This window comes from Protomyctophum parallelum, assembly GCF_964188405.1.
Source record: "Protomyctophum parallelum genome assembly, chromosome: 23".
NCBI lineage: Eukaryota > Metazoa > Chordata > Actinopteri > Myctophiformes > Myctophidae > Protomyctophum > Protomyctophum parallelum.
Genome location: NC_139715.1, coordinates 34,244,385 through 34,262,931, shown reverse-complemented (window position 1 = coordinate 34,262,931; position 18,547 = coordinate 34,244,385). Strand labels below are relative to the sequence as shown.

At 41.0% G+C, this 18,547-nt stretch overlaps 1 protein-coding gene across 1 annotated transcript in view; it reads left to right on the top strand.

Moving 5' to 3' along the window:
• The window catches only part of LOC310854247 (calcitonin gene-related peptide type 1 receptor-like), a 42,184-nt gene that overhangs the window by 7,189 nt on the left and 16,448 nt on the right, over positions 1-18,547 (top strand). Inside the window, exons 2-3 of the mRNA XM_083758822.1 lie at positions 13,753-13,843; positions 16,402-16,543. Coding sequence (XP_083614948.1) covers positions 13,772-13,843; positions 16,402-16,543 — 214 coding nt within the window. The 5' untranslated portion in view covers positions 13,753-13,771. The remainder of the gene's footprint in view (positions 1-13,752; positions 13,844-16,401; positions 16,544-18,547) is intronic.

Below are 18,547 nucleotides of genomic sequence, written 5' to 3'. Positions count from 1 at the left end.
ATAACAGAACCATCTAAATACTACAGCATGCAGAGGAGAAGTCATAACAGAACCATCTAAACACTACAGCATGCAGAGGAGAAGTCATAACAGAACCATCTAAACACTACAACATGCAGAGGAGAAGTCATAACAGAACCATCTAAATACTACAGCATGCAGAGGAGAAGTCATAACAGAACCATCTAAACACTACAGCATGCAGAGGAGAAGTCATAACAGAACCATCTAAACACTACAACATGCAGAGGAGAAGTCATAACAGAACCATCTAAACACTACAGCATGCAGAGGAGAAGTCATAACAGAACCATCTAAACACTACAGCATGCAGAGGAGAAGTCATAACAGAACCATCTAAACACTACAGCATGCAGAGGAGAAGTCATAACAGAACCATCTAAACACTACAGCATGCAGAGGAGAAGTCATAACAGAACCATCTAAACACTACAGCATGCAGAGGAGAAGTCATAACAGAACCATCTAAACACTACAACATGCAGAGGAGAAGTCATAACAGAACCATCTAAACACTACAGCATGCAGAGGAGAAGTCATAACAGAACCATCTAAACACTACAGCATGCAGAGGAGAAGTCATAACAGAACCATCTAAACACTACAGCATGCAGAGGAGAAGTCATAACAGAACCATCTAAAATCAGGAGGATGATGCATTCTCAAGCTGCTTAAGCTTTGTCTTATTAATATGAGTGTGTATCTCGCCCCCTATAACCCATTTTTGGTGTTTTAAGCATTACGTTATGCTTTAGCTATTGAAAAATAGCAGATCTACAAGCTCGTAAACACGGCACCGAGTGCCGCGCTACCAGCTCGTAGGTCTGCTATTTTTTGAAAAATCGTGAAAATGTGGCACAAATCTTTGAATATATATTCTTTCAGAGCGAAGGTTTTTAACTCAAACCTTTGCTTCTGAGGGGTCCCTGGAATAGAATATTTTCAGATGGGGGTCAGTGGCCAAATTCAAAAAATTTTGGGGTGCTTGATTAACATGAAAAACGTTGAAAACAACATAACATAGAAACATGAGGTTTTTCAGAAAACTATCATCAAGACATTTGTAGATTCGTCCTCAATCTAAATGCGTTATACGATTTAACCCATTTCGGGGCGGGAACCCATTTTGGTGTCAGCATCATGTCGTGCTTTAGCTATTGAAAAAAATAGCAGATCTACAAGCTCATAGCGCGCCACCAAGTGGCGCGCTATGAGCTTGTAGGTCTGCTATTTTTCAACAGCTAAAGCATAACATGATGCTTAAAGAGAAAACACCAAAAGGGGTAATACATTTCCCACCCCCGCACTGAACTGACAGTGGCTTCTTTTGGGCACGGCCGGTCCCGATAAGTACCCCAGATTATTTTCTCCTGCCAAAGCGTGGTTCTAAAGTTGCTTAGCCTGCACAATATCGTGTACAGTACATGTACAGTACAGTACAGTAGGGGAAGGAAACTGTGTAGGGACAGCGGAGGAAGTGAAAGCGGCTCCTATCAGTATCCAAACATTAACAAGGTTGATTTACTGCTGCCATCAAAATGTTCCAAACATGGGAGTGGTACTGTACGGTACTGTATGGTACTGTGCTGTGCTGTGCTGTGCTGTACTGTGCTGTGCGGTACTGTGTTGTGCTGTGCTGTGTTGTACGGTACTGTGCTGTGCTGTACTGTACTGTACTGTACTGTACTGTACTGTACTGTACTGTACTGTACTGTACTGTACTGTACTGTACTGTACTGTACTGTACTGTACTGTACTGTACTGTACTGTACTGTACTGTACTGTGCAATTTACAATTTAGGCATTTAGCAGACGCTCTTAATCCAGAGCGACTTACATTAAGCAAGAACAAAAAAGCATGGGAATACATCACATAAAAACATTTATCAATATCATGAAACATGTGTAAGCTAAGAACGTAACAGTGGAATATCTATATAATGAAACTATACATATAAACTATACATCTATACTACTATGCTATACATATGTACTATGACGTGCTATGACTACATACAATGCAATTATAGTGCTGTCTACATAACATGCTATAAGTCTGTATCAAATGCTATCTAAGTCTACAGAAATGCTATCTAAGGGGGTGGGGTAAGTGCTACGGGCCATGATGGAGTACTGTGCTGTGCTGTACTGTACTGTACTGTACTGTACTGTACTGTACTGTACTGTACTGTACTGTACTGTACTGTACTGTACTGTACTGTACTGTACTGTACTGTACTGTGGAGCCATGCTTTGATTCTCAGACCAGGACCTGGAATGCATGATGTGTAACCCGCTTTTTTAACCATCATTTTAGCCGTTGAAAAATAGCAGATCTTACAAAGCTCGGCACAGAGTGCCACGCTGTATACGAGCTTGTAGATCTGCTATTTTTTGGAATGTGGGGGTCTTTGACATGAAAAAGGTTGAGTACTATACTGACATAGAAACAGGTTTTTCAGAAAAGTCCTAACTGTGTTAACAGTTTGACTGCGGAAAACGATTTACCAGACTTTTAATCAAGCCCCGTTCACTGCCGAGATTGTTGTATTACCTTTAGAGCATATGCTGAATTATTTGGGCTTTTAATCCGCGAAAATCGAGCGAAAAAAGCTTCCCCCGTTTGTTATGAACGGCCGGACCACCCGCCATCTTGGTACACCCGGAAGACGCAGCACAGGAGCCTCCTCCATGAGGCGTTGAACCCCATTCGTTTGCATTGGCCTCAATTTCCCAGAAGCCCTAGCAGCCCACAGCATGTGACGATTTCCGTTTTCCTCATCAAAACAGATGCATCTACTCTCTATCTCCGCGGCGAAGAAGGATTTTCTATTTATTTTTTACATTGCGGCGGATTAAACACATAAAATAAAAGTCGCGTATGTCCGATATGGCAGCGACATTAACCTGGAGTAATCCATTCAAAGCACGGAAACTGTTAAAGGACAACTTTAGTTTTTTTTAACCAAGGTTCATGTTTTAGGTTGTCATTAGAGAAAGTAAAAGATGAGTGTTCATTTCTTCATTTGCTGCTTTCTTTAGTTTTAGGGATTTTAGCTCTTTTTGACAGGGGGGCGGGGGGGGGGGGGGGGCATTCGAGCATGGGGCTAAATATGTAATTTTTTTACAAAATGTTATGGTGATTTATTTTTATATTATTTACTATAGTCCTAATAAACCCCAGGAAATTACATCTGGCCACAGAAGATCACAGGATCTACTGAATGTGAAGGTAGCCTACTGGGGAAGGCTTATACTGTGTGTATAGGCTCAATATGTCAGTTTGTCACATTCAGTAGATCCCGTGATCTTTTGTGGCCAGATGTAATTTCCTGGGGTTTATTAGGACTATAGTAAATAATAAAATAAATAAATCGCTATAACATTTTGTAAAGAAATACTTATTTAGCCCCATGCTCGAATGCCCCCCCAAACTATTCCACTCACCTTTTACTTTCTCTAATAACAACCTATAAAACATGAACCTTGGTTGAAAAAAACTAAAGTTGTACAGTTTAAGTAAAGGTAAATACTTAGTTACTTTACACCACTGGTTAAGTACAGTACTTAAGTAAAGGTATATATACTTAGTTACTTTACACCACTGGTTAAGTACAGTACTTAAGTAAAGGTATATACTTAGTTACTTCACACCACTGTACTTAAGTAAAGGTATATATACTTAGTTACTTTACACCACTGGTTAAGTACAGTACTTAAGTAAAGGTATATATACTTAGTTACTTTACACCACTGGTTAAGTACAGTACTTAAGTAAAGGTAAATACTTAGTTACTTTACACCACTGGTTAAGTACAGTACTTAAGTAAAGGTATATATACTTAGTTACTTTACACCACTGTACTTAAGTAAAGGTATATACTTAGTTACTTTACACCACTGTACTTAAGTAAAGGTATATACTTAGTTACTTTACACCACTGTACTTAAGTAAAGGTATATATACTTAGTTACTTTACACCACTGCCAGCCAAGGAAATTCCAAGTGGAAAAAGAGACTTCCTGATGTGCGACCGACGCCTGATTGATGCTTTGTTGCTCGCCGCTGACCGGCGGTCCCCCCCCCCCCCCCCACCCTTTCTCCCCCCCCTCCTCCCCCCCCCCCCCTCTCCCCCCCTCCCCCCTCGCTGGAAATAGCAGATTGAAGGAAAGCCCTTCGCCTCACGGTGTTGCGATCCAGTCCAGTCCAGTTTTCGTCGACTAAAACTAAGATGAAAGATGTTCGTCGACTATACCTTTTTTCACTGACGAAAACTAAAGGCAAACTAAATGAAAACGAATCTATGGTGACTAAAACTATGAGACTAAATATACTGACAATTTCGTCAACAAATAAAAAACTAGACTAAAATGTTAGTTAGGGACTAGTGGACAAGAGATCCAGTACAAGTAATTTTACACTTGGTTTGAATGCTGAAAATAGCCGATCTACAAGCTCACACAACGTGTAAAATCAGCCGTTGCAACGGCATCAAAGGCCCCGCCAAAACACATTTCAGTCGACTAAATAAACTGTAGATTTAGTCGACTAAAATCTCTAAAACCAGACTAACACTAAAACATTCCAGGTGACTAAAACTAAATGAAGTTTCATTCCAAAGACGACTAGACTAAAATATGCATGCCAAAAACAACCCTGGATCAGTTATCGCAACTCCGACGCGACATGACCAACTATTGTGTTGACGCCAACAGACGCCATAATGCTGCTTAACCCGTTCTGACCCGAGATCAGATTCTAAAAATGTCTTCTCTACATCCTGACAGTTTTCTGAAAAAAAAGCTATGTTTCTATGTCAGTCGTTCTTCGATTTTTTAAAAATAGCAGACCTACAAGCTCATAGCGCGCCACCGAGTGGCGCGCTATGAGCTTGTAGATCTGCTATTTTTCATTTGTTACACTCTCAGAGTTACAGACCCATAAGGGTCCATTTGGTTCCATGTGTTACACTCTCAGAGTTACAGACCCATAAGGGTCCATTTGGTTCCATGTGTTACTCTCTCAGAGTTGCAGACTCATAAGGGTCCATTTGGTTCCATGTGTTACACTCTCAGAGTTACAGACCCGTAAGGGTCCATTTGGTTCCATGTGTTACACTCTCAGAGTTACAGACCTGTAAGGGTCCATTTGGTTCCATGTGTTACACTCTCAGAGTTACAGACCCATAAGGGTACATTTGGTTCCATGTGTTACACTCTCAGAGTTACAGACCCATAAGGGTCCATTTGGTTCATTTTGTGCACTTTGGATTTAATATCATGTCCTGTGTTTTCTAAATCATCCGTACACTCAGAGTTAGACCTGTAAGGGGGGGGGGGGGGGTCCATTTGTAGGCCAAGATACACTCTCCGAGTTACAGACCTATAAGGGTCCATTTGGTTCCATTTGCACACCTGTAAGGGTCCATTTGGACCCTCTGGATGCGCGCTGACTACAGCATTTAATAACAGTGGAATTATAGAGCCAGGCGTTTGCAGGATTACTGGAATATGGTGTCAAGTTCAAGGGCGTACACACACACACACGCGTAAACAAACATGTTATGGCACAAAACAGCCAGAAAGCCTGTATTGTTTAGTGTATATAACGGTGTAACAGTACACCTCGTCGTGGGGCATGAGTGTCTGTCATGTTTACAATAACACCAGCACGCCGTGCTTTCAGCTCCACATCAAAGCCTTCAAAGCGCTAAAGCGCCAACATGGGCGTCGTTGACATTTAACCCATTTTAGGCTGGAACCCCTTTTGGTGTTTTAGCAATTTAAAAAAAATAGCAGATCTACAAGCTCGTAGCGCGCCACCGAGTGGTGCGCTATGAGCTTGTAGGTCTGCTATTTTTTTTTAAATCGAAGAACGACTGACATAGAAACATAGGCTTTTTTTTAAAACTGACATTTTCAAACAGACATTTTTAGAAGCTGATCTCGGGTCAGAATGGCTTAAACATTCGTCTTTGTTTGTTTACTACGGCTCAGGAAATGTCCCGCGGCCGGTCGGTACGTTTGTTGTACAGTACAGGTGGGTTGGACTTGGATAATATGCTGACAGTATAGAGCACCGAAGTCTGACATCACTTTCAGTAGAGGGTGTCAGTCCCCAGGTTCATGTATTTGTTTAGTTGCATTGAAATCCCCATTGAGGCGATTTTAGATCGCCTCATATAACAACTGTGTTTGAAAAATAAACATGTCACCCCGGCCGCTTCACTCATATGGATAATAAGAATTAACTGACTGAGAGAAAACGCTAATGTTACTGCTGCTGAATTAGTTACATTTTTGCTAGAAGCAGACTGTATCATATATGAGTGACTGACTGTTGCAAACGATACAGAGACACCTCCCTGACAATAACGCCGAGACAGCTTGTTTATTTTTGGACCACAACGCTTATAGTAGACGATATTAAGATCACCCCATGTTATTCTCCATAGAGAAATTACTTCCGGGAACCAGGGGAATGGTCGGGATGAGCGAGTTACGTCAGGACTTTAGAACCAGGGGAATGGTCGGGATGAGCGAGTTACGTCAGGACTTCAGTGCTCTATAGGTCCGGTATTAGAGCTGTGTAACTGTAGATTTTAGGCTACACATACATTTTCAGAAAATGAAGGATTTAGAACACGTGGTTCTCGAAACTATAGCAAGCTGACTGACTAATTTAGACCCCGACACCAGGTTCTACAAAGGTCTTCTAAATCATGACAGTGTTCTGAAAAACCCTATGTTTCCATGTCAGTGGTTCTCACAGGGTTAAAACCCTATGTTTCTATGTCAGTGGTTCTCACAGGGTTAAAACCCTATGTTTCTATGTCAGTGGTTCTCACAGGGTTAAAACCCTATGTTTCTGTGTCAGTGGTTCTCACAGGGTTAAAACCCTATGTTTCTATGTCAGTGGTTCTCACAGGGTTAAAACCCTATGTTTCTATGTCAGTGGTTCTCACAGGGTTAAAACCCTGTGTTTCTATGTCAGTGGTTCTCACAGGGTTAAAACCCTATGTTTCTATGTCAGTGGTTCTCACAGGGTTAAAACCCTATGTTTCTGTGTCAGTGGTTCTCACAGGGTTAAAACCCTATGTTTCTATGTCAGTGGTTCTCACAGGGTCAAAACCCTATGTTTCTGTGTCAGTGGTTCTCACAGGGTCAAAACCCTATGTTTCTATGTCAGTGGTTCTCACAGGGTTAAAACCCTATGTTTCTATGTCAGTGGTTCTCACAGGGTTAAAACCCTATGTTTCTGTGTCAGTGGTTCTCACAGGGTTAAAACCCTATGTTTCTGTGTCAGTGGTTCTCACAGGGTTAAAAACCCTATGTTTCTGTGTCAGTGGTTCTCACAGGGTTAAAACCCTATGTTTCTATATCAGTGGTTCTCACAGGGTTAAAACCCTATGTTTCTGTGTCAGTGGTTCTCACAGGGTTAAAACCCTATGTTTCTATGTCAGTGGTTCTCACAGGGTTAAAACCCTATGTTTCTACGTCAGTGGTTCTCACAGGGTTAAAACCCTATGTTTCTATGTCAGTGGTTCTCACAGGGTTAAAACCCTATGTTTCTATGTCAGTGGTTCTCACAGGGTTAAACCCTATGTTTCTGTGTCAGTGGTTCTCACAGGGTTAAAACCCTATGTTTCTATGTTTTCATAGTTACTGTATCAATCAATGTACAGTATGTGAGGTAATATCCTGTACAGTATGTGAGGTAATATCCTGTACAGTATGTGAGGTAATATCCTGTCGTGTTCATGTGACTTTGGACTGCAACATATCCATATATGGGCTGTCACTACACCACATGTCAATCATATCCATATATGGGCTGTCACTACACCACATGTCAATCATATCCATATATGGGCTGTCACACCACATGTCAATCATATCCGTCTGATGTTGTACTGTACTGTACTGTACTGCAGGAGTCTGCAACCCTTTCTAAATGAAGTGCCATGTTTTTTATTTTCTAGATCGTCAGCGTGCCATATCAACATTAATTCATTTTAATGACACAACATATTTTGCTTAATATCCACAAATATAAAGTTTTTCCTCCTTTTTAAATATTTTCTTTCACTATAATGATCATTATACTCATTAATTAATTAATGATCATTATACTCGGGGCAATAACAGAGTTCAGTTTTACTGTAATTTACACACAAATGTGAGGGATTTGACTCATTCTTTAAAATAGTTTATTTAAAACCAAAAACACTCTCACACACTTGCCAGTGTGCGAGTGATCACCCTCCTTTGTGCCTAAGGTTGCCTACCCCTGCTGTACTGTACTGTCACTACAACACCACATAATAATAATGATAATGATAATGATAATGATAATGATAATGATAATGATAATGATAATAAATGCAAAAAACCACATGCCAAAGCAAACTCCATATGTTTAACACGTCGTTCCAAATCGTCTCGTAGTAAATCTGCCCGAGGAAAGGATCTCGTTTGTACTTTACGAAAAATGTTTGTCGACTACCTTTTTTCACTGGCAGAAACTACATTAAACTAAATCAAAAGCTATGATGACTATAAAGACTATATTGACAGTTCTGTCAACGAATAAAAGCGTAAATGTTAGGGAGGGACTATAGTGGAGAAGAGCTCCACTAGAACTGAAAGACAAGTCATTTTATGCGTGGTTCCATGCTGAGACAATGATGAGTTTTTCTGAAAAAGCCATGTTACTGACATAAATTATGTCAGTAACATGGCAGTAACATTGTTTATGTCAGCCATGTAATATGTTTCTATGTCAGTCGTTCTTCGATTTTTCAAAAATAGCAGATCTACAAGCTCGTAGCGCGCCACTCGGTGGCGCGATATGAGCTTGTAGATCTGCTATTTTTCAATAGCTAAAGCATGACATAATGCTAACACCAAAAGGGGTTCCCGCCCCAAAATGGGTTTTAATGGAATCACTTGTAAACGGTATATATGCACATGGTCCCTCTAAAAGCATGCCTAACTTAGTCTACGACAGGACGTATGAATCTGGTAATATAAATATTTACAGAAAAGATATATACACACAGGTCTGGGCCTATTCCAGTGGTGTTCAAACCTTTTATAATTATGTCAAGGTCCATTAGTTATATGGCATTTTACCACGGACCACTATTTGAGACAAGATTTAGCCTCACAGACGCAAAACTTAGAATATTTTGTTGACATTGGAAGGATATATGATTTAGTCCGTGAATTCCATGCTGTATTGATGTTGGTACCATCAGGAGAGATAACAGGCAAAAATAACAATTATTCTACATTCTCTATAATTGTGTAGAATCCTTGTAAATTAATAAAATGTATTTATTTTCTTTAAATGTTTCTTCATTTTTTTAAGAAACTTTTCCCCTGGATGCTGCAGGCAACTGTGTTTGGCAAACATTCTCGCTATATTTGTCATACGATAAAGTATATACGGCTTAACTTTTATTAACGCAGGCCATTGATTAATACAATATTTAAATGTATGCATCTTTCTTTAACCCATTCTGAACGGGAACCTATTTTGGTGTTAGCATCATGTTATGCTCTAACAGTCTAGCTATTGAAAAATAGCAGATCTACAAGCTCATAGCGCGCCACCGAGTGGCGTGCTACGAGCTTGTAGGTCTGCTATTTTTGAAAATTCGAAGAACGACTGACATTTTTTTTTAAATCTGATCTCAGGTCAGAATGGGTTCATCAGACCAGTGTGTGTCCAGTGGAAACCTCGTATGAATCTGACCTCAGGTCAGAATGGGTCAATGAATGTGATTTTGTTCAATCTATATGGTAGAATTGATTAACACAATGTACATGAGGATATGAATTAAAGCACTGTGGAAACATAGACCAAAAAACAATTCAAGACTAGAGTTAAAAAAAAAACTAGAACTGAACTAAACACAACTTCTAGAATTGGAGTTGGTTGCATTTTGTCTCCCTGCTCTTCTGTCGAGACATTTAACCCATTCTGACCTGAGATCAGATTCATACGAGGTTTCCACTGGACACACTGGTCTGATGCACCCATTCTGACCTGAGATCAGATTCATACGAGGTTTCCACTGGACACACTGGTCTGATGCACCCATTCTGACCTGAGATCAGATTCATACGAGGTTTCCACTGGACACACACTGGTCTGATTAACCCATTCTGACCTGAGATCAGATTCTAAAAATATCCGTCGTTCGATTTTTCAAAAATAGCAGACCTACAAGCTCATAGCATATGTTGTATTTTAGACCAGACTTAGAGCTCGTTACGTAGACAGCACTAGAATTGCATTTTGTGTAGTCATAGCACTTTATAGTACACATGTATATTGTATAATATATAATATAGTATAGTATGTATAGTTGACATATAGATACTCCACTGTTACGTTCTTAGTTTATACATGATTCATGATAACTACTTTTTATATATTATGTGATGTATGACATGCTTTTGTTTTTGCTTAAAGGTATATTCAGTGATTTCACTTAATTCAAATATCACTTATTTTATTGTTTTGTTGTGATAATCCTCTCTACTATAGAGTGTGCTGGCCATATAAGGAGTTCCTCCCTGTCCCCAGTTAACCCCTGGGGGGTCAAAAAACCTTAGGTTTCATTTTTGACTCTCTATCCTGATTGGTAGAAAGGCTGGGTCTCAGCCAAAAACGAAACCTAAGGTTTTTTGAGTGAAATCACTGAATATACCTTTAAATGTAAGTCCCTCTGGATCAAGAGCGTCTGATAAATGCCTAAATTGTAAATTGTAAATCGTAAAGGTCATGTCTCACTTTGACACAGGAGTCCGACATGAATTTTGACCTGAAGGTCAAGATTAAATGAATCCCCTTTGGCTCAATGGTGAAATAAAATAAAATAAAAATGCAGCACTTGCATTTTTGCAGGTGCTGGAAACGGGGTTCAAATCTGGGGTAAGAGGAAAGTCACATGCAGCTTTAACTGTTAGTTATTGCATTCTTTTATTTTGTAAGATATGTTTTACGTTCAGTGTTACCTATACGTATGTAGACAACCCTATAACCCCAATCAGTCACACTAATAAGTCATTTAGTCTTAATGTAGTCATTTAAATCATTAAAGGACCACTTCACCACTTTAACCAATCTTCATATAATTGGTCCTCACTAATAATCATGATAAAATGGCACGATTTTGTTCTACTCAGTCTGTGTCTCCTAGGAGGGCTGTGGGCAGTTTAGAAACCGTGACATCATCATTAGGCAGATTATTTTTTAAACAAGATGTTTTTACAAAAATGTTTAGATTGTCATTATCGTGAGAACGATGGCTTCCATTTTCGCATTGCAACTTTTCAGGACTAGAAAGCCTGCAGTTTCTATTAGCTTGGATTCCCCATCGATGATGTCACTGGAAGACGGTTTCTGAACTGCCCACAGTCCTCCTGTGAGACACGCATGAGACACACAGATTAGAAAAGAATTGCGTCATTTTTTCAAGATTATTAGTGAGGACCTATTATATAAAGAAGGGTTGAAAAGTGGTCCTTTAAGTCATTTAGGCCTGACGTCAAAATTTAAAAAAAAGTCTCAGTATCAGTCTCTGTATCAGAGGTGCTCAATATTTCATGTCGAGGAAACCCAACAGTTATATGTAATATGCCTCCGCGTCCATCCATCTGAAAATATGTTGTACAAGCGCGCTATGAGCTTGTAGATCTGCTATTTTCCAATATCTAAATTATATGTTTAAAACACCAAAAGGGGAGTGAAGTCGTGCACTGGAGACAATAAAACGACAATAATGGAAACAAGGATAGGAAATAATTTAGGATTTCTTTTCCCCGATGCTATCCTGTTAAAATAGTGCCCTATCTCGGGCGCGCCTCCACCCCTCGTCCCCTAAACTCATTAAGCCATATCTTTATCTCTCTTGAAAAACATTTTAACCCACTTTTGGGGCGGGATCCCCTTTTGGTGTTTTAAGTTTTTGAAAAATAGCAGATCTACAAGCTCATAGCGCGCCACCGAGTGGCGCGCTATGAGCTTGTAGGTCTGCTATTTATTTTTTTTAATCGTGAAAATGCGGCACAAATCTTTGAATATATATTCTTTCAGAGCGAACGTTTTTAACTCAAATCTTTGCTTCTGGGCGGGGGGGGGGGGGGGGGGGGGGACACACTACATATAATTCTAGGGGTCCTTGACATGAAATATGGAGAACCACTGATCTAGAAACATGAGGTTTTTCAGAAAGAAAATACATTTTAAAAAGACATTTGTTTTTTAAATTTCGACGTCAAAATGGGTTAATAATATAGTTCAACTACCCGATCTACTGTACATCGACTAAAATCGGCTATTTGAACTATTTTAAACGGTTTAGGCCCAGGCCGTAGCGTAACGGTCTGGGCACCGGACTGGTAATCCAGTCGCAGTGTGCCGCGGGTTCGACTCCCGGACCCGACACGGCCTTTACTGCATGTCTTCCCCCCCATCTCTCTCTCCCGTTTCCTGTCAGCCTACTGTCTGTCCCTTCAAAAATCAATAAAGGCGTAAGCCGCAAAAAAATATCTTTAAAAAAAAAAAAAGGTTTAAAAAATATATTTAGGGGTAAGGGGGTGCTGGCACAAGAGTTGACTGCATAGTCAACTGTTTACATTTCCTTTTTTTATTCTCCATTGTTCTGTAAAGCACTTTGAGCTGCATTTCATGTCATGAAAGGTGCTATACAAATAAAGTGTTATTATTATTATTATTATTAATAAAGTATTTCAATCAATCAACAAAAGAATAAATGTCGACACATTCATATATATTCACTTATTTTTAGCGCGTATACACCGAGGACGCCTAATAACCCTAACCCCTTTCCCTCCCCTGTGTGTGGGTATGAAAATAGTTCCAGCCAGGTGGCGAAACCCACCGTCAGCCTTCCCGTTGACTCCGTTTCCTGACACATGTTGTAGCCACCAGGATATTAATCCATTTTAGGCGAGAACCCCTTTTGGTGTTAGCATTATGTTACGCTTTAGCTATTGAAAAATAGCAGATCTACAAGCTCATAGCGCGCCACCGAGTGGCGCGCTACGAGCTTGTAGGTCTGCTATTTTTTGAGAAATCGAAGAACGACTGACATAGAAACACATAGCTTTTTACAGAAAACTGTCAGGATGTAGAAGACATTTATAGAATCTGATCTCAGGTCAGAATGAAAACTGTCAGGATGTAGAAGACATTTATAGAATCTGATCTCAGGTCAGAATGAAAACTGTCAGGATGTACAGTAGAAGGACATTTGATCTTCGGTCAAAATGGGTTAATGTCTCTCAGTGGGAAACTTAGAAACTATTCTGGTCTGTTTTCCCACTGGTGGAAATAGTAAAAAAATAAATCACTTAAAAGTATCAATACGGCGGTGTAGAAATGCTCTAGTGTTGTAAAGTAAAAGTCCGGAATTAGAAATGTATACATGAGTAAAAGCACAAAGTATTGGTATAAAAAAAACCTGACCTGAAGTACCGAAAGTACCCGTTTTTTTTAATGGCTGAAATGTATATATATACATATATATATATATATATATTATATGACTGAAGTGGTCGATTAATGTTTTGTAATACAAATCAAAATCTACAAAGTAACTAGTAACACAAGCTTTCAAATAGTTGTTTTTAAAAAATACCCCAAAAGCGTACTAATAGTTCTCCTCTCCACCTCTGCTTTCCCCCACCATGTAGCAGGGAGAGCAGAGCGACCATGGGGCCTGGCTGCTGCTGCTGCTGCTGCTTCTACTGGTCTCTACTCATTCTACTGGTCTCTGTCAACAAGGTAAACAACCTCCTTCTACTGGTCTCTGTCCCCAAGGTAAACAACCTCCTTCTACTGGTCTCTGTCCCCAAGGTAAACAACCTCCTTCTACTGGTCTCTGTCAACAAGGTAAACAACCTCCTTCTACTGGTCTCTGTCCCCAAGGTAAACAACCTCCTTCTACTGGTCTCTGTCCCCAAGGTAAACAACCTCCTTCTACTGGTCTCTGTCCCCAAGGTAAACAACCTCCTTCTACTGGTCTCTGTCAACAAGGTAAACAACCTCCTTCTACTGGTCTCTGTCAACAAGGTAAACAACCTCCTTCTACTGGTCTCTGTCAACAAGGTAAACAACCTCCTTCTACTGGTCTCTGTCAACAAGGTAAACAACCTCCTTCTACTGGTCTCTGTCCCCAAGGTAAACAACCTCCTTCTACTGGTCTCTGTCAACAAGGTAAACAACCTCCTTCTACTGGTCTCTGTCAACAAGGTAAACAACCTCCTTCTACTGGTCTCTGTCAACAAGGTAAACAACCTCCTTCTACTGGTCTCTGTCAACAAGGTAAACAACCTCCTTCTACTGGTCTCTGTCCCCAAGGTAAACAACCTCCTTCTACTGGTCTCTGTCCCCAAGGTAAACATCACACACATTCTACTGGTCTCTGTCCCCAAGGTAAACAACCTCCTTCTACTGGTCTCTGTCCCCAAGGTAAACAACCTCCTTCTACTGGTCTCTGTCAACAAGGTAAACAACCTCCTTCTACTGGTCTCTGTCAACAAGGTAAACAACCTCCTTCTACTGGTCTCTGTCAACAAGGTAAACAACCTCCTTCTACTGGTCTCTGTCAACAAGGTAAACAACCTCATTCTACTGGTCTCTGTCCCCAAGGTAAACAACCTCCTTCTACTGGTCTCTGTCCCCAAGGTAAACAACCTCCTTCTACTGGTCTCTGTCCCCAAGGTAAACAACCTCATTCTACTGGTCTCTGTCCCCAAGGTAAACAACCTCCTTCTACTGGTCTCTGTCCCCAAGGTAAACAACCTCCTTCTACTGGTCTCTGTCCCCAAGGTAAACATCACACACATTCTACTGGTCTCTGTCCCCAAGGTAAACATCACACACATTCTACTGGTCTCTGTCCCCAAGGTAATTAAACATCACACACATTCTACTGGTCTCTGTCACCAAGGTAATTAAACATCACACACATTCTACTGGTCTCTGTCACCAAGGTAATTAAACATCACACACATTCTACTGGTCTCTGTCCCCAAGGTAAACATCACACAAATTCTACTGGTCTCTGTCCCCAAGGTAATTAAACATCACACACATTCTACTGGTCTCTGTCCCCAAGGTAATTAAACATCACACACATTCTACTGGTCTCTGTCTCCAAGGTAATTAAACATCACACACATTCTACTGGTCTCTGTCCCCAAGGTAATTAAACATCACACACATTCTACTGGTCTCTGTCTCCAAGGTAATTAAACATCACACACATTCTACTGGTCTCTGTCCCCAAGGTAATTAAACATCACACACATTCTACTGGTCTCTGTCCCCAAGGTAATTAAACATCACACACATTCTACTGGTCTCTGTCCCCAAGGTAATTAAACATCACACACATTCTACTGGTCTCTGTCCCCAAGGTAATTAAACATCACACACATTCTACTGGTCTCTGTCCCCAAGGTAATTAAACATCACACACATTCTACTGGTCTCTGTCTCCAAGGTAATTAAACATCACACACATTCTACTGGTCTCTGTCCCCAAGGTAATTAAACATCACACACATTCTACTGGTCTTTGTCCCCAAGGTAATTAAACATCACACACATTCTACTGGTCTCTGTCCCCAAGGTAATTAAACATCACACACATTCTACTGGTCTCTGTCCCCAAGGTAATTAAACATCACACACATTTTACTGGTCTCTGTCCCCAAGGTAATTAAACATCACACACATTTTACTGGTCTCTGTCCCCAAGGTAATTAAACATCACACACATTCTACTGGTCTCTGTCCCCATGGTAATTAAACATCACACACATTCTACTGGTCTCTGTCCCCAAGGTAATTAAACATCACACACATTCTACTGGTCTCTGTCCCCAAGGTAATTAAACATCACACACATTCTACTGGTCTCTGTCCCCAAGGTAATTAAACATCACACACATTCTACTGGTCTCTGTCCCCAAGGTAAACATCACACACATTCTACTGGTCTCTGTCCCCAAGGTAAACATCACACACATTCTACTGGTCTCTGTCCCCAAGGTAATTAAACATCACACACATTCTACTGGTCTCTGTCACCAAGGTAATTAAACATCACACACATTCTACTGGTCTCTGTCCCCAAGGTAATTAAACATCACACACATTCTACTGGTCTCTGTCACCAAGGTAAACATCACACATCAATTGAAACTGGTGAAACATGGCAAAAATGCATCCTATGAGTATATATATGTATGTATTATCACTTATGTGCATGTGTTTCCACGTCTGTGTTTCAACATGTGTGTGTGTGTGTGTGTGTGTGCGTGCGCGCGCTGCAGGTGTTTGCAGCAGACACGGTGGAGGTGGACACACCGGACCAGTACTCTCAGAACCAACAGTTCGCGACCCGGAACAAGATCCTCACGGCCCAGTACGAGTGTTACCAGAGGATCCTCAAGGACTCCCACCACCCAAAGTCAGGTGAGGATTCCATTCGCCATGCACGCAGGACTGGAATGGATCACAGTTAGCCTAACCCTAACCCACCACCCAAAGTCAGGTGAGGACTCCATTCACCGTGCACGCAGGACTGGAATGGATCACAGTTAGATAACCCTAACCCTAACCCACCACCCAAAGTCAGGTGAGGACTCCATTCACCATGCACGCAGGACACTGGAATGGATCCACCACCCAAAGTCAGGTGAGGACTCCATTCACCACGCACGCAGGACTGGAATGGATCACAGTTAGCCTAACCCACCACCCAAAGTCAGGTGAGGACTCCATTCACCATGCACGCAGGACACTGGAATGGATCACAGTTAGCCTAACCCTAACCCACCACCCAAAGTCAGGTGAGGATTCCATTCATGCACGCAGGACTGGAATGGATCACAGTTAGCCTAACCCTAACCCTAACCCACCCAAAGTCAGGTGAGGATTCCATTCATGCACGCAGGACTGGATCACAGTTAGCCTAACCCTAACCCACCCAAAGTCAGGTGAGGATTCCATTCATGCACGCAGGACTGGATCACAGTTAGCCTAACCCTAACCCACCCAAAGTCAGGTGAGGATTCCATTCATGCACGCAGGACTGGATCACAGTTAGCCTAACCCTAACCCACCCAAAGTCAGGTGAGGATTCCATTCATGCACGCAGGACTGGATCACAGTTAGCCTAACCCTAACCCTAACCCACCCAAAGTCAGGTGAGGATTCCATTCACCACGCACGCAGGACTGGAATGGATCACATAGTTGTACAACAGTGTTGTTTTCGTCGACTAAAACTAAGACGAAAAATGTTCGTCGACTACCTTTTTCCACTGACAAAAACTAAATAGAAACTAAATGAAAACTAAAGCTGTGACGACTAAAACTGAGACTGAATAGTGAATTTACACTAGTTGCATGCTGAAAGTAGCCGATCTACAAGCTCACAAGCTTGCTGAGCTTGTAGATCGGCTATTTTCAGTAAATGTAAAATCTGTCATTTCGACGGCATCAAGGCCCGACAAAATACATTTTAGTCGACTAAATCTACAGTTGATTTAGTCGACTAAAATTGCGTGACATTTAGTCGACTAAAACTAGACTAAACACTAATACATTCCAGGTGACTAAAATGTGACTCAAACTAAATGTAAACTATTCAAAAGACTATGACTAAAACTAACATCAAAATGTGCTGCCAAAAACAACACTGGTGTCTACCCAATAAAACATTTATATATATATTTTTTTAATTATCCCACGATTTTGCAACCCCTTTTTTTATCATGAAGTAAAGTATAAATTAGAACAAAACATAACCGACCATTGGCGTCTTCGGGGGTAGAGCTCTTACATTCAGCGTGCTTGTTTGATAGTTGTGTTTGAACCTGGCTGGTGGTTCAATCAGGCAAATGACCACCAGCAGCCATCTTGCAGCTGATGCACTCTGGGAGATGTAGTTGTCTGAGGTGTCTTGAGAGCCACATTCCCAATACCCAATATCTCGGCCACTCGCTCACTCGCTCACACTCGCTCACTCCAGCATGGCAAATGACGGTGAAATTGGTGACCTGCCAAATATGTGACCATCTTGTTCACACAACTATATTACATGGAAGTCTTTAAATACATGGCCTAAAATAAATACAGTTAGGTTGAACTCTGCTAATGAACAAACTGCAACAATTGACATTAGGACACATTTACATTATGTGATTGTCTACACGGTTGTCACATATTTCAGCAGGTCACCAATTCCACCATAACACCACCTTGCTGGAGTGACTGAGTGAGAGTGAGCGAGATTCTGGGTGTTGGAATTTGGCTCTGCAGAAGATCCATGCATGCTCCATTTATGAGTTTTAACTCAACACCCACAGTGTCAGTTATCTAATGCATACATGGGCAACTGGCGGCCCGGGGGCCACATGCGGCCCCCACCTTCACTTAATGTGGCCCTCAGGTTAATGTCAGAATAGTGTAATAT